We start from the raw sequence: 11,981 nt of genomic DNA, 5'->3' as shown, positions 1-11,981 counted from the left end.
ACAGTAGCGCTTTACCCTAGCACAATGTCTCAGTGTACAGAGCAACGGATTCATCGAGCCTTCACAGACGCATGCAGAAGTACCACTGTGCTTTGGCATAGACTTTTTGCATTTCATTTTCACACTCACAGCACGATTTGCAAGAACAGCATGCCTGCGGGTGTCTTGCCGTGCCTCCCGCTAAAAACGAGAACAATCAACACTATCTGCACACATGCTAGAACAACTTTTCAGCCTTTATACTGGCCAGCATCTTGAGCCGAATGACCAACGAATGAGCAATGCAATGTTATCACCGCTCACAAGCATGATCTTGACCAGTGCTCACGTGCAGTGGGTAGAGCCCACAAAAGGACCGTTTCTATCATTGAAAATGGAATTGAGAAAGAGCAACGTCAAGTACAAAATGGGTTAATTGGCTTTTCAGGCCTGATGGAACACAATAGTAACGAGTTTCATGCGGACCATTTGGTTGGCGCGTGGTCGCTCTCACTGGAACCGTGCTCCAAAGCCTGATCCACACAGAAAAATGGGGCGTAAACTTTGCAGCTTTTTTCCCGAAGGCATAAGCTGCAGCATTATATTGGTTTCTTGCTGCCAAAACTTAGGGAAACGCCATTAGCTACCGAAAATTTCGAAGTCTCTGCCCGCCTCGGGTGCAACGGTGCAACCAACAGAAGCGTGTAGTCGGCTATGCTATTCGCCGCACATCATCTTTTCCTGGTGCAGACACAACAGGACAAATACTCTCGCTTCTTATTTCGACCAATTAAGGTGTTTGGCGGGATTCATTTTTACCGCTGACGGCGAAACAGCGAGCCCCGCACTGCGCCCACCAGGTGAACATAGCATTGTTCACCTTTGCTTCAATGTGCTGGACTTCCCTGAGCAGAAATCCTTTTTACTGAAGTCCCTGTTCCTCGTTAAAAGAAATGACCACTGAACACTGGCCCAAATAGTGGCAGATAAGAAAAGCAACGGCACAGTATCAGCTTTCGGCGATTCCAGTGGCAAACGCTTCACATTTCTGTCATCCTTCATTGTTAATGAGTGGCACAGAGCCCCGACGAAGAAGTACTACTTGCTGGGAAAATGCGCTGGAGTATTTATTTACCAGCGCTGCTGCTGTGGTTACTCTTGACGAATTTGGAAGGCAAGGATCCCTCACCTACTACGAATTCAGTACCTGTAGTGCTACATAATAAAATTATGCCCGCAGAGATGCCCTCTCTTACGAACATGGCCTTGCGTGTGCGTGGATGTTGCCGCACACTATTTCTGCACGCTAAACTGAGCATCTTGACTATTATACGCCCTTCCGATTTAGCGGCATAACGTGCGTGATAACTATACGCCCTCCCGATTAAGTGGCGCAACGTGCATGAAGTCTGCTCAGTGTGTTATCAATGCACAGAACACTGCATTTCAGCAGCACCAGCAGGAGGCTTACTCGGAGAAAGAGTGCCAGGGCTACGTCAAAGGCCTGTATCGTCAACTTCATCCCCTACAGGCGAGGAAGCTGATAAATCGACGGTGGGGAAAAACCTTTCGATGAAGTGTAACTAGGAAGAGTTGTTACCATATATGGGAACAGCAATATCACCTTCTAGGAATGCGTGAAACACAGTGAAAGACACGGATTGAGTAAATTTGGCTTACACTTTGAAAGATATAATTTATTGTGTGCAAACAGCCGAAGCTTCGGTGTTATATGTGGGGCGGCTGCCATTTCTTGTGAGTTGACAGGACAAAACCCAGAAGAGCTTGAACGTCGGACTCCTGAGTGAGGACTCTTCAACGGAGGAGAAATGGGCTCAAGGAGTGATCGAGGAAGGTCGAAGCGATGCTGCTGCTCGTGATTTGAATGCCCCAAATCCTCCACAGCAAAATGATGGGGAGAATCAGCAGAGCAGGGTCAACAAGGAAGACAATAAAGCAGGTGCTGCGTGCAGCCCGGGATGCAGGAAAGATTGGTTAAAAGATGGCTGGTGCGACACTCTTTGCAACACGGAGGCTTGCAACTTCGACGAAGGGGACTGCACGGGATGGTGTTCGGGGGACTGTAAGCCCTCATGGCAAGGTGACGGGCTGTGTGATGCCGCATGCTATGTAGCTGCATGCAACTGGGACGCAGGCGACTGCGCAGCGTGGAAAGAGCAGGGAGTCCAGCCTTTGGAACGCAGAGCTTTGCAGCAGAAGCAAAAAATGCTGAAGCAGCACCGACTTCAGCTTCCAAAATGCAAATGTGAACGCAGGTTACTCGTCAACGGATCGTGTACCCCAGAATGCAATGTCCCTGAGTGCCTCTTCGATGGCGGCGAATGCCTTGATATGTGTAATGCTAACTGCTCGAAGTCCTGGCTGGGCGATGGAGACTGTGATCGCGAATGCGATAATCCCGAATGCGGTCATGACAAAGGCGACTGCGACAGCAAGACGAATGCCTCGATGCAAGCCATTCGTAAGAAAAACGGCAACAATAAAATCTGTGACTCATCGTGCCGGTTATGGATGATTGGTAATGGGGTCTGCGATAGCCAGTGCAACAACATCGCGTGCGGCTACGACTCTGGGGACTGCGACAACGTCACTGCAGTAGTCGAGGTAGATTACTCTGTAAAACCTGAGGCGGTGTACCAATTTTGTGCCAAAGAGTGGATTGGAGATGGGCACTGCGATCCTAATTGCTACAACAAACCCAGTAGGTGGGATGGGGGCGACTGTGAGGGTACAGCACTGGAGAAAGAGCAGGCTGCAAAGGGTATCGGGCCTCAATTTGACCAATGAAATGTTTAGGGAGCTTTTGGCTTGTTATCGCCATAACTCCTCATTCTGTCACTTGAAGAAGGGCTGTGCGCTTTATACGTATGGTTAACTGCACGGGCAATATACGATTACCTGCTTGTGTAGTGAAGTTGCGTCGCTGCAACATGAGAACAGCGACCTTAAGGCTGTGGGAGCTGGTAAGTAACCAGCAAATCTCTGGCAGCGTTGAAAAAATGGGCTTGCTAATTGTATTCTGATCGTTTTCTGTGAGCAAAAGGCGCCATTCTACACAAATACGGTCTTTTGGCGCTTTTGTCCACGGGAAAGTCAGCTAGCAATGCAACACGTGCATGACGTTTGGGAGTTGTGCTGGACATACTTTTGGAAAACGGACAAAATGCTGAAAAGTCCTTTTTTATATGCCTGAATGGAAGAGCTCGAGATTTTTCGTAGTTTGAACTCTCCAACAGTGTTCTCTGACAGGCGGTTAGCCCAGCATCGCACTGCCCAGGTACAGATCTTTCATAAGCGTTTCGATGGAGTTGCCTAAGTTTACTGGTTTCTTACTGTTTTAGATCTTCGAGATAGCTTTCCTCACTACCTTAGCTAGATCGGTCCCTCTGTGCATCGCGTCACGCTGGAAGATAGGACGGTGGCCAGCAGGGTGATCTGCCAAAAGAGCTAGCCCGTCAGTAAAAGTCCCACTTGACATGGTTCTGAGCCAAAATAAGTAACTTTTCAACTACTGAAAAGGGAAAATTTTGTGGATCTTCTCCGACACAGGCAAGTCTGAACTCTATCATTCTAACTGGGCGCCATATGCGGAAATGGCTTGCACGGTCTGTTCTCAATCATGTCTACGTTCCAGTAAACTTTCACTTCTATGTAGCCAGTCAGTAGTAGTATGTTTTTGATTATTTGTGGGGCTTCTGAAGCCGAACGATCGTTTTTGCTTGCTGGTGTGCCCGTTCGCCACCATTGTCTTGCACCGTTGAGCGAAAGGGATTTCAGCAAAAATATCGCGTAGACCACTGACTTTTACTTGAACTATCTAAAAACCGTGTACAATTGTATGTTTTAGTCAACGTATTCCAAAGTCATTGCGGTTCAATCGACGGCTGGAAATCGGAGCGAAGGGGACCCGGCAGGTCCGCTGTCTAAAACCATCGGCCCAGGGGCCCCAGCGCGGCTACCGCATTGCAGCTTGGCTACAAACCAGCGAGCCTTCCGTCCGCAACATTGTATCCTTTGAAAACCATGTCATATATTTGGGTCTAGAAGATTATTTGGTGGGCTACTGTGAATGTGTTTCACGCCAAAGTTGTGCGGCCACTGGACTTGGGGACTTCGCAAGCCGACAGCGTCAGAGTGATCAGGCTTTCCGTGGCTGTTTCGTCTTCTTGAAGTATACTAATATATTTTTAAGTGAACTTTGTTTTAGCAGTTTCCGTGGCTGTTCTAAGATTGCGGCCACTTGCAGAGAGTTGTTGCGAAGAGAGCCATCTTTCTCAGCGGGGAAAGTCAACGAGCTGCAAGACGACGGTGAGCTTGCTGCTTAGCTTCGCCAGACAGAAGGCCTTCTTCCATCTCGACTGATTTTTCGTCTCGATCTGAAATTTAAGCAAGTCCAAGCTTGCTGTCTAGAGTTGACACTGCAAGTTTTGTACACGGATCAAGGGTGCCCTGAAATACCAAGCAGCTTTCACGGCTGTCCGACTGGACGTCGGAATCCCAAGAGCCCGGCCAACACTTCCAATAACTCTTTCGGATGGCTTGGCAATGCGAGGGGGTTAAGAGCCTCCCAAATACAATTATACATCCCCATTCCAGTGCGGCGTTCAAGTGCCGTCCACACTGCCTGTCCAGCGCAGGGAAGTTTCCCGCGGCGCCGGCACAACGCCACCACGTGTTCCAAAGGATGGCTTCACTTTTAGGGCTATTTGGAGTTTTCGTGGCATTAGTCTCACCAGCAACGGCTCAACTTGAAAACGGTAAGCGAGTTACTAACATGCACAGCCATTTATTTGTGGCTGCGCAAGCCACCTTGCTAGCGAATACCCTAAACACCGTTAAGAAATACTGTTTCTCTCTGGCGTCGAAGCCTGTAGCTGATGCACATTGCGCTGTACTATTTATTCAGAACTTTCTATACTCAATGACGCACAAACAACATCAAATGCAGAGGTACGCGGGCGCACCGTTAATTAGACACAGAACTCACAGCTACTAAATGACAAATTAAGGTTTGTACAGGTTCTCAATATTTGCGTTGCTGCGGTGTACGTGTTCAAAGGCAACACACCGGGCTTTCGTGCCTTCGGCATTGGAACCAGTGCATATTCGTGAAGTCATGTTGGGAGAGGCTCAGCTGGCCTCAAATTCCACTATTTCAGGCATTAGTCTGTTACAAGACTCATCGCTTGCACCTCGTGGAGAGACTACTGCGGAGGTTGGCGCAGAAGGCAAAGTAGGAGGAGTTCAGCAGCCAGCCGCACCGGATGCAGCCAGCACACCTCAGCCGTCCTCTCCGCAAGCAAGCGTCAGGGAATCGCCCGAGACTTTCCCAGGAAGTGTTGCTGCAACACAGCGACAACCACCTTCGGTGTGTGTGCACACATTATCCGCGCTTCACACTGCATGTGCAGGAATTTGTGCGCTTACCAACTGTTTATACATTGATCGCATGAAAGCTAGTACTTGATTGATACTGTTTGTATCTTATTTTACAGGCATCGCAATTTTCACAGGGCACCACTGTTCTGAAGGGAGTGACAGTAGCGATTAGCTCTGTTATTATTCAAGGAGTCAAAGTTACGCAAGTTGCAGCCTTTAAAGGCGGATCTGTTGTGGCTGTTTTTAATCTCACCACCACCAGTGCAGAAAAGGCCAAGCTTCTTCAGGACATATCTGACCTAGCTAAAAATCCAGAGGCTATTTTTGATCTGACCTGGGAGGCTACTTCGCCCACAGCAGGAAGGCTGAAACTGAAATTGGAATCAAGCTACAATGCGGCGGCTAGCAAGCCTAGTGTAAGTGTACTTTTTTCCTGTTACTGTGTGCAGTTCAACTGTTGCGGCTGTGTCTTCAATGTTCCGCTGTGAGCGTTTTCTTTACTTGGAGAACTTGTAATCTGTGTTATTTCCAACCAGGTGACATTAACACTGGCCTTTAAACATGTGGTGGGCACAAGGGAAATCGTTGACACGGTGACCGCTAGCATTCCAAAGACAACGGTTCTGGAATTTAAGCAGCTTGCAGATTTTAAAGGTTGGCTGGCGGCAAATTGCCATCCACCGATCCTCAAACAGGCGGATGCCTTTCACATTTTACGACTAGCATTGACTAGCGCGGAAAAACAAAAAAATGAGGTCAGAGGAGAGGAGCAAGCTCTGAAGTGGCTTCATATGATCGCTGCAAGAAAAGACCCTGTCTTGCCCGTGTCTGGGGAACTAGAGCGCAATGTAAGCTAAATTCTACCTTTATTGTTACAAGAGAGAGGAGACTTGGCTATTAAAGATTAGCTATACGGCATGCGCTTCTATATGGCAGAACTTCACTCTGAGGTATCCTTTCTTGTGCAGGCCATCATCGAGATCCCTTTCGTTGAGGACCTCACATGGCCGTTGCTGTTGAAGCTTAGGGCTCTGGTTGACGAGTCTGCTAAGGGGCACACCCCTATCAGCTCTTTCGCAGGAAAGATTCCAGGGCTCAAAACGGAAAGGTTCACTGTGCCATCCTCATGGTTCGAATTATCACCCGAACAACAATATGAGCTCTGGCTAAAAGGAAGGCAACCAGGAACTACAGGGGTTAGCCCTGGGCAGCTCAACATCACAGGGCTGTTCGGTCCTCAATACACAGCCGGAACTCCGCAAATTTTCTTTTATGATCATACTGGCCAGCCATTTGGTTCCAACAAACAACGCGACAATGTGTCACTCTTTGGAACCCGCCTTACGCCTGTCGAAAAGGTTCCAGACTACGTTGCAGGACAATTTTCACCAGCGGTAAGTGCCTCATAAGTAAAACCGTCTTCATCTTCTCATGCGCTCGAGAGCCCTAATCGGATTTTCTCCGGTGGTCTTCATTTTTGCCTTCTTGCGCTTTTATGTCTCCTGCAGCTAAGCGCAAAAATCGTTTTCCCTGGAGGGAGCTCAGCAGTTCACGTTATAAGCCCAGTGCGGGAATGGCACAAAATCGAAAAGCGGTATCCCGATCTGCGCGCTGCTCTCGCTCCTAAGGAACCTGAGAAGAATGGCGCATTACTCAGCGTTACCATAAACGGAAAGGTCTACCCACTTGTAGCAGACTTTGTAGAAATGTATCCAACACTTCTTCATTTACTGGCACACCTTGCTACTGAAAACCCGGCATTTGTGGTCAACGACATCAGCCTAAATTTTGGAGCAAGTGTGCCGCGTTCAGTCAAATCCATATTTATTTTGGAAACTCCTGAAGGCATTCAGCCTTGGTGTATGTTTCAATACGACATTTCAATCACCAGAAGAAATACAATTGTCATCAAATCTCTTCTGAAGAAGGCTCGCCAAGCCGCGGAGTCTCCAGCCGGATGCAATATTGTCAATGCCAAGGGGTTGCGATTCGAAACGATTACTGCAGTGGCAAATGTGACGCAGATGCAGCCTGAACTCAAGACAGAGAACAGACAGGAGCTAAACTTCAAGGGTTCTTCAGCCGAATGCAAGCGCTTAGGAGCAATATTCACGGAGGCGCACAGGCGAGGCCAGGCGCTTGCCTTATACTTTAGTGCAACGGTATGTCCTTCCCCCTTCTTGCCCGGCAGTCTTCTATCTTGTTTCTTGCAATGCTCTCACCTACTTCTACTCACGTCTTTGTCCTTCGCAGCACCTGCTAAAAGGAAGCGTGGAAATTCCTAGATTCGACAAAGATGGCCGGGAAAGAAAACCTAGCTTCAAAACAGTGACGTCTAGGGTCAAAATAAACGAAAAATATCCGGATCTTCTAAAAGATTTTCAAAAACCTTTCTGGAAGTACAAAGTGCCAACCATGGAATTTCCATACGTTCAGTCTCCAGGGAAGCCGGAAGCAAGCGCTCTACCGGAAGGGTTCATTCCAGAAGCATGGTATCATCAGGCGCCTGCCAAAGTGAAACTTATCTGGCATCCTCAGGTATGGCATGTTGACACGAAACACAACAGGAATGCCCAGCTCGGATACATGCGTATCCCGTGGTTCCCCTTTCATATGAAAAAATGCATGCGCTTACCTTTTGCACAATGCAGTTCCCAATACTTGGCGGTCAAGACACTTTTACTGATGGAACTGGCGCACACGTGACAGGGGAAACAGTAAACGTGCCTCTGCGCCCAGGCACTTCGGCCCTAACGGGCCCTTTTACCGTCATACAGACTTGGCTTCGACAGCACATCCCTCATTTGCAACTTCCAGTAGATCTTGAAAGCATGCCTGCCGAAGATCGCAACTCTCTATTCACCAAGATTGTAATTGAAGTTGAAGGCGGCGAGAGGATGAGGCTGATAGATATTCTCAAGCCCCTACTACACACACCGAATTGGAAGGCATTAAAGCCTGAAGATTTACAAGTACCGTTTCACCTTTTAACCTTGCCGATCAAGAACATGTTTGTCGAGGTAGGAACCATAAAAGTACATGAAGAGTAGTCGTCTTTTCCTGAGTCTACGCGATTCTCCACGACTCCATGAAGCACAGTTTCAGGGGAAGCTGACGACTGTGTGCGTATGTGCACTGATTTATTTTACAGGGTGGATTGGACTTCGTCGTTACAACACCCAGCGGGGGACAAGAATCGCACACAGTTCCCATTCGTCCTGGTGAAACTTGGGAGACAGCTGCTGACAACTTTTTCCATCGTTATCCCCAGTTCGAAAGGAAAACAACAAAATTGTCTCTATTTGACAGTGATGGAAATCCGATCACTCTTCGTCCGGACTCCTCGGTCTACATAGGAGTCAAAGAAGCTATCCAACAGCGTCGTAAGGTGAGCTTCGGCCTCGAAGGTAGCTCGATTGGAACCAATTGGCCGGTGGTGAAACATTCCCAGAGTACAGCAATGTTCTTGCGCAAAAGGTGCCTAACTTTCGTTGCGTGTTCTCTCTCTAGGGGTTGCAAATCACTTTGGAGACGCCTTTTGGAAAGATCACAGCATGTTATCGCCTGGACGTGGAAAAAGGCAAATGCCTTGTTGTTTCAATGCACACGGTGTTCTGTGGAAAGATCAAAGGCATCTCCGACCGCGCTGAACGCTGGCAAAAACAGTGCAACGCTGCTGATGTAAGTAGAAGCCTTGCCTCTCTTTTGTATCTTGGCTGGCCCAGGTAGGATACTCACAGAGTGTTCACTTGACCGCTTTGCTGTGCGCAGATGAAAAGTACAAGCGTTGATGAGGTACAGCGTTTCATGGAACAAACTTTGAGAGGAGCTGACCTTGTTCGCCCAGTCAGGCTTCGTGACCTGCTGGCGCTCATGAGGAAACACGTTGCGTCGACAAGGCCCGATTTGCTAGCACAATTAAACTTGCCGGACCCAGCTATTTCACAGGCGGAAATCACGAAGATTAAATCTCAAATCGAAGCCATCAGAGCAAAGCCAAACAAGACGGCAGAAGATTATGATGAAATTCAGCGACAAAGGCGCCAAATAAAGATGATTCTAGCAAGAGAAACGAAGTGGGCAGTTCCGTCAGCCCTCACATTCTTTTATTTGGGAGAAAAGGGGGTGGAAAGAGATTTAAGCGTGCCTATCAAAGATCCGGAACTAAGGCTCTCTGATGAATTTTGGAAAGTTTTCCACCATGCCACTCGCCAGTCGCCGGAAGCTGCATCAATGGACTTTGCAAACGTCTACGATATTTCCTTTCGTGTGCTGGTAAGCGTTGTATGAGGTTTCCGCGGCTCGTGTAATACTCGTCGGTAGCAAACTCTTTCTTTGAATGCAAAATTTATTTTGACTACCGTCTTTTTTCAGGGAATGGAAGAAAGGAAGGAAGAAAAGAGGCGAATAAAGCACAAAGTAAAGTTGGAGAAAAAAGAAGAAAAAGCAGCTACCCAAATTAAGGTAAACAGCAGACAAAATACAAACAGATGATAAAACTAAAGCCTTTTGAAGCCGCACAAAAATCCAAATACGACCAAATTTGTTGCATGTGCAGATTAAAGTCAAGGTTGAGTTTGATGTTGATAACGAAGAATCTTCTTCGGATACTGGTGTTGAAGTCAACATTCCCGCGGATTTCAACACAGGCCTGACAATCGGAGGAAAGCGCAGTATCGTAACGCAACTATCCAAAATCTACAAAATCCCCCGAAGCTACTTTACTTTCGAAGGGTATCCACGTGTCGTAACGGACCCTACCAAAGGGGAACTGCCAATTCTAAAAGTCGCACTGCAGGCCGTTTGTTCGCGCAAAGATGGTACTATTGGCGTCCAGCCCAGTGAGCTTGCCCGCGTGCTCACTGAGCTTGGTGGATATGCCGAGACGGATTTGATCTTCTTGATCACTACTTCAGGAGAAAAGCTAAGAGTTTCTATCGAAAATGTTCGGCAAATAGCTCCTGAAAAGGCTCGTCTATTCATGTTTGCGGTAAGAAGAGAACTAAACAAAACTAACACATCGCCCAACAAGTAGCTAAAGAAAAGCGGAGACTCAACAGATGGCTACCTTTGTGTTGTTTTTCAGTGGAAACGTACGGCAGCCGATATCAAGGCTGCGGCTGAGGCAAAGGGAAGGGAGAGGGCAGAGGCTATGGAAGGAGAGGTACGTTATTTTTTTACACTGTGTCACTTAGCCTGAGGAATCGTCATTTCCGCGCATTATTCGCTTGAACTATAGCGCATTTCTTGTTGACGAATATTTCTGTTTGTGCTGTCTTGTTCCTCACAGAAAACGCTTCTCTTTTCTGTCCACGTAAGTCAAACGAACGCCAGCAGCCGAATTAAACATCTTTGCTTTCTGCACAAGAACAGGTGGCATGGCAAAGCGAAATTCGCCCGATGCTTTGTAATTGTTCTTAGGTTGGCGATCCATTGAATTGGAGAAACATATTGGGCCCTTGGTTGTCACGCACACGAGGATTCGGACCCTTAGCTAACACGAAAATTCAACTTGTTGTACGCAACGATAAGGAAAAAGATCGCGCAAACAGGAAGATCAAATGCCAAGTTAGCACATTTGGAGAACTTCTAGAGCTCATCAACCATTTGGAAGAGATGCTCAAGATCTGCCCAGGGCTACAAAGAGCAACAACAAGCAGGCAGCCGTTTTCCTTCGAGCTAGGAATAAAATCACCGCCACCTACAGTATGTTTATATCCTTGTGCATCGATTTCTTTTGAAATTTATTGCCTCTCGAAGGATGCAACAAAGAAGCAGCTGCAACTTTGGCTCAAGTTTTATCATTCGATGTGACTTTTGACTCAGGGATTTCGCCTGTGGAACCGCGCACACGGAGACCCTGAAAAAAATAGGAGATATCTAGAGCGCCTGACAGTCGCCTTTGCAAATGTGTATGATGAAACGAAAATTACTTGGAAGTTCGCCAAACACAGCGGCACAATGACGCCAGAGCAAATTCGCCATATTAGAGATCTTCTGCAGAGTGACAAACCTCGGAACGCTGCTCTCGTCAGAGAAATATTGGCAGTATTGGGGGTTCCAGCAGACGACATTGCAAGACTTACTGGAAGGTTAAGTATTCTAATCTTCCATGAAGTGAGCCCCCTTTAGTTTCACCATTCCGTCAATGAACTGCCAAATCGCGCCCGAATTCATTATCAATCTCATTTTTGTTTCGTTTTTGTCTGCAGCCAACTGATCAAGACAAGGTGTTGCTGGTAGGTTTAACAGCCAGCCTGTCTCAGACTGCCACAAATTAAGCACACTGACAGTAGACAGTTTATAAGGCTTAGTCTGTTTGTAAATATATATATATATAGAATAAACATTTTCTGTGTCTGGTGTTTGCAGCGAGAAGGAGTTATAACGGTGCGCTGCCCACAAACCCCAACCAGCTACTCTTCCTAAAAATAATTTTTTCGGCAATGCAAAGTGTTAGTTGATGTGTTTTTCGCACGGCGATTCAGGCATTGCAAGCGTTTGGTTATTTCTTTTCAGATGGATATAGCAAGGGCCAATGGCGCAAGGATTTTCCGCAATATTTCTGCCAAAGCAAACCCCAACAGACCCGTGAACATAGA

At 47.3% G+C, this 11,981-nt stretch overlaps 2 protein-coding genes across 2 annotated transcripts; both read left to right on the top strand.

The window, feature by feature from the left end:
* Positions 1 to 1,221: 1,221 nt before the first annotated feature.
* On the top strand, positions 1,222 to 2,787 carry ENH_00050430 (notch (DSL) domain-containing protein, putative; the record flags this gene model as incomplete). Its single annotated transcript, XM_013581265.1, has 3 exons — positions 1,222 to 1,249; positions 1,415 to 1,533; positions 1,747 to 2,787. 3 exons carry the CDS (start codon positions 1,222 to 1,224, stop codon positions 2,785 to 2,787), a joined length of 1,188 nt encoding a protein of 395 aa, XP_013436719.1.
* Positions 2,788 to 5,116: 2,329 nt separating this feature from the next.
* Positions 5,117 to 11,808, top strand: ENH_00050420 (hypothetical protein, conserved; the record flags this gene model as incomplete). The annotated part of the gene is made up of 16 exons (XM_013581264.1): positions 5,117 to 5,368; positions 5,496 to 5,795; positions 5,916 to 6,227; positions 6,348 to 6,773; positions 6,888 to 7,541; positions 7,633 to 7,917; positions 8,031 to 8,399; positions 8,531 to 8,767; positions 8,890 to 9,060; positions 9,151 to 9,654; positions 9,754 to 9,843; positions 9,938 to 10,369; positions 10,801 to 11,085; positions 11,206 to 11,496; positions 11,592 to 11,618; positions 11,752 to 11,808. The coding sequence occupies 16 exons, from the start codon at positions 5,117 to 5,119 to the stop codon at positions 11,806 to 11,808; spliced, it is 4,692 nt and encodes a 1,563-aa protein (XP_013436718.1).
* Between the last annotated feature and the right edge of the window lie 173 nt (positions 11,809 to 11,981).

The sequence above is a fragment of the Eimeria necatrix genome, genomic scaffold, assembly GCF_000499385.1.
Source record: "Eimeria necatrix Houghton genomic scaffold, Enh_scaff39, whole genome shotgun sequence".
In the NCBI taxonomy this organism is placed as follows: Eukaryota; Apicomplexa; class Conoidasida; order Eucoccidiorida; family Eimeriidae; genus Eimeria; species Eimeria necatrix.
The sequence above is the reverse complement of the archived record's forward strand: the minus strand, read 5'-3'. Positions and strand labels throughout refer to the sequence as shown.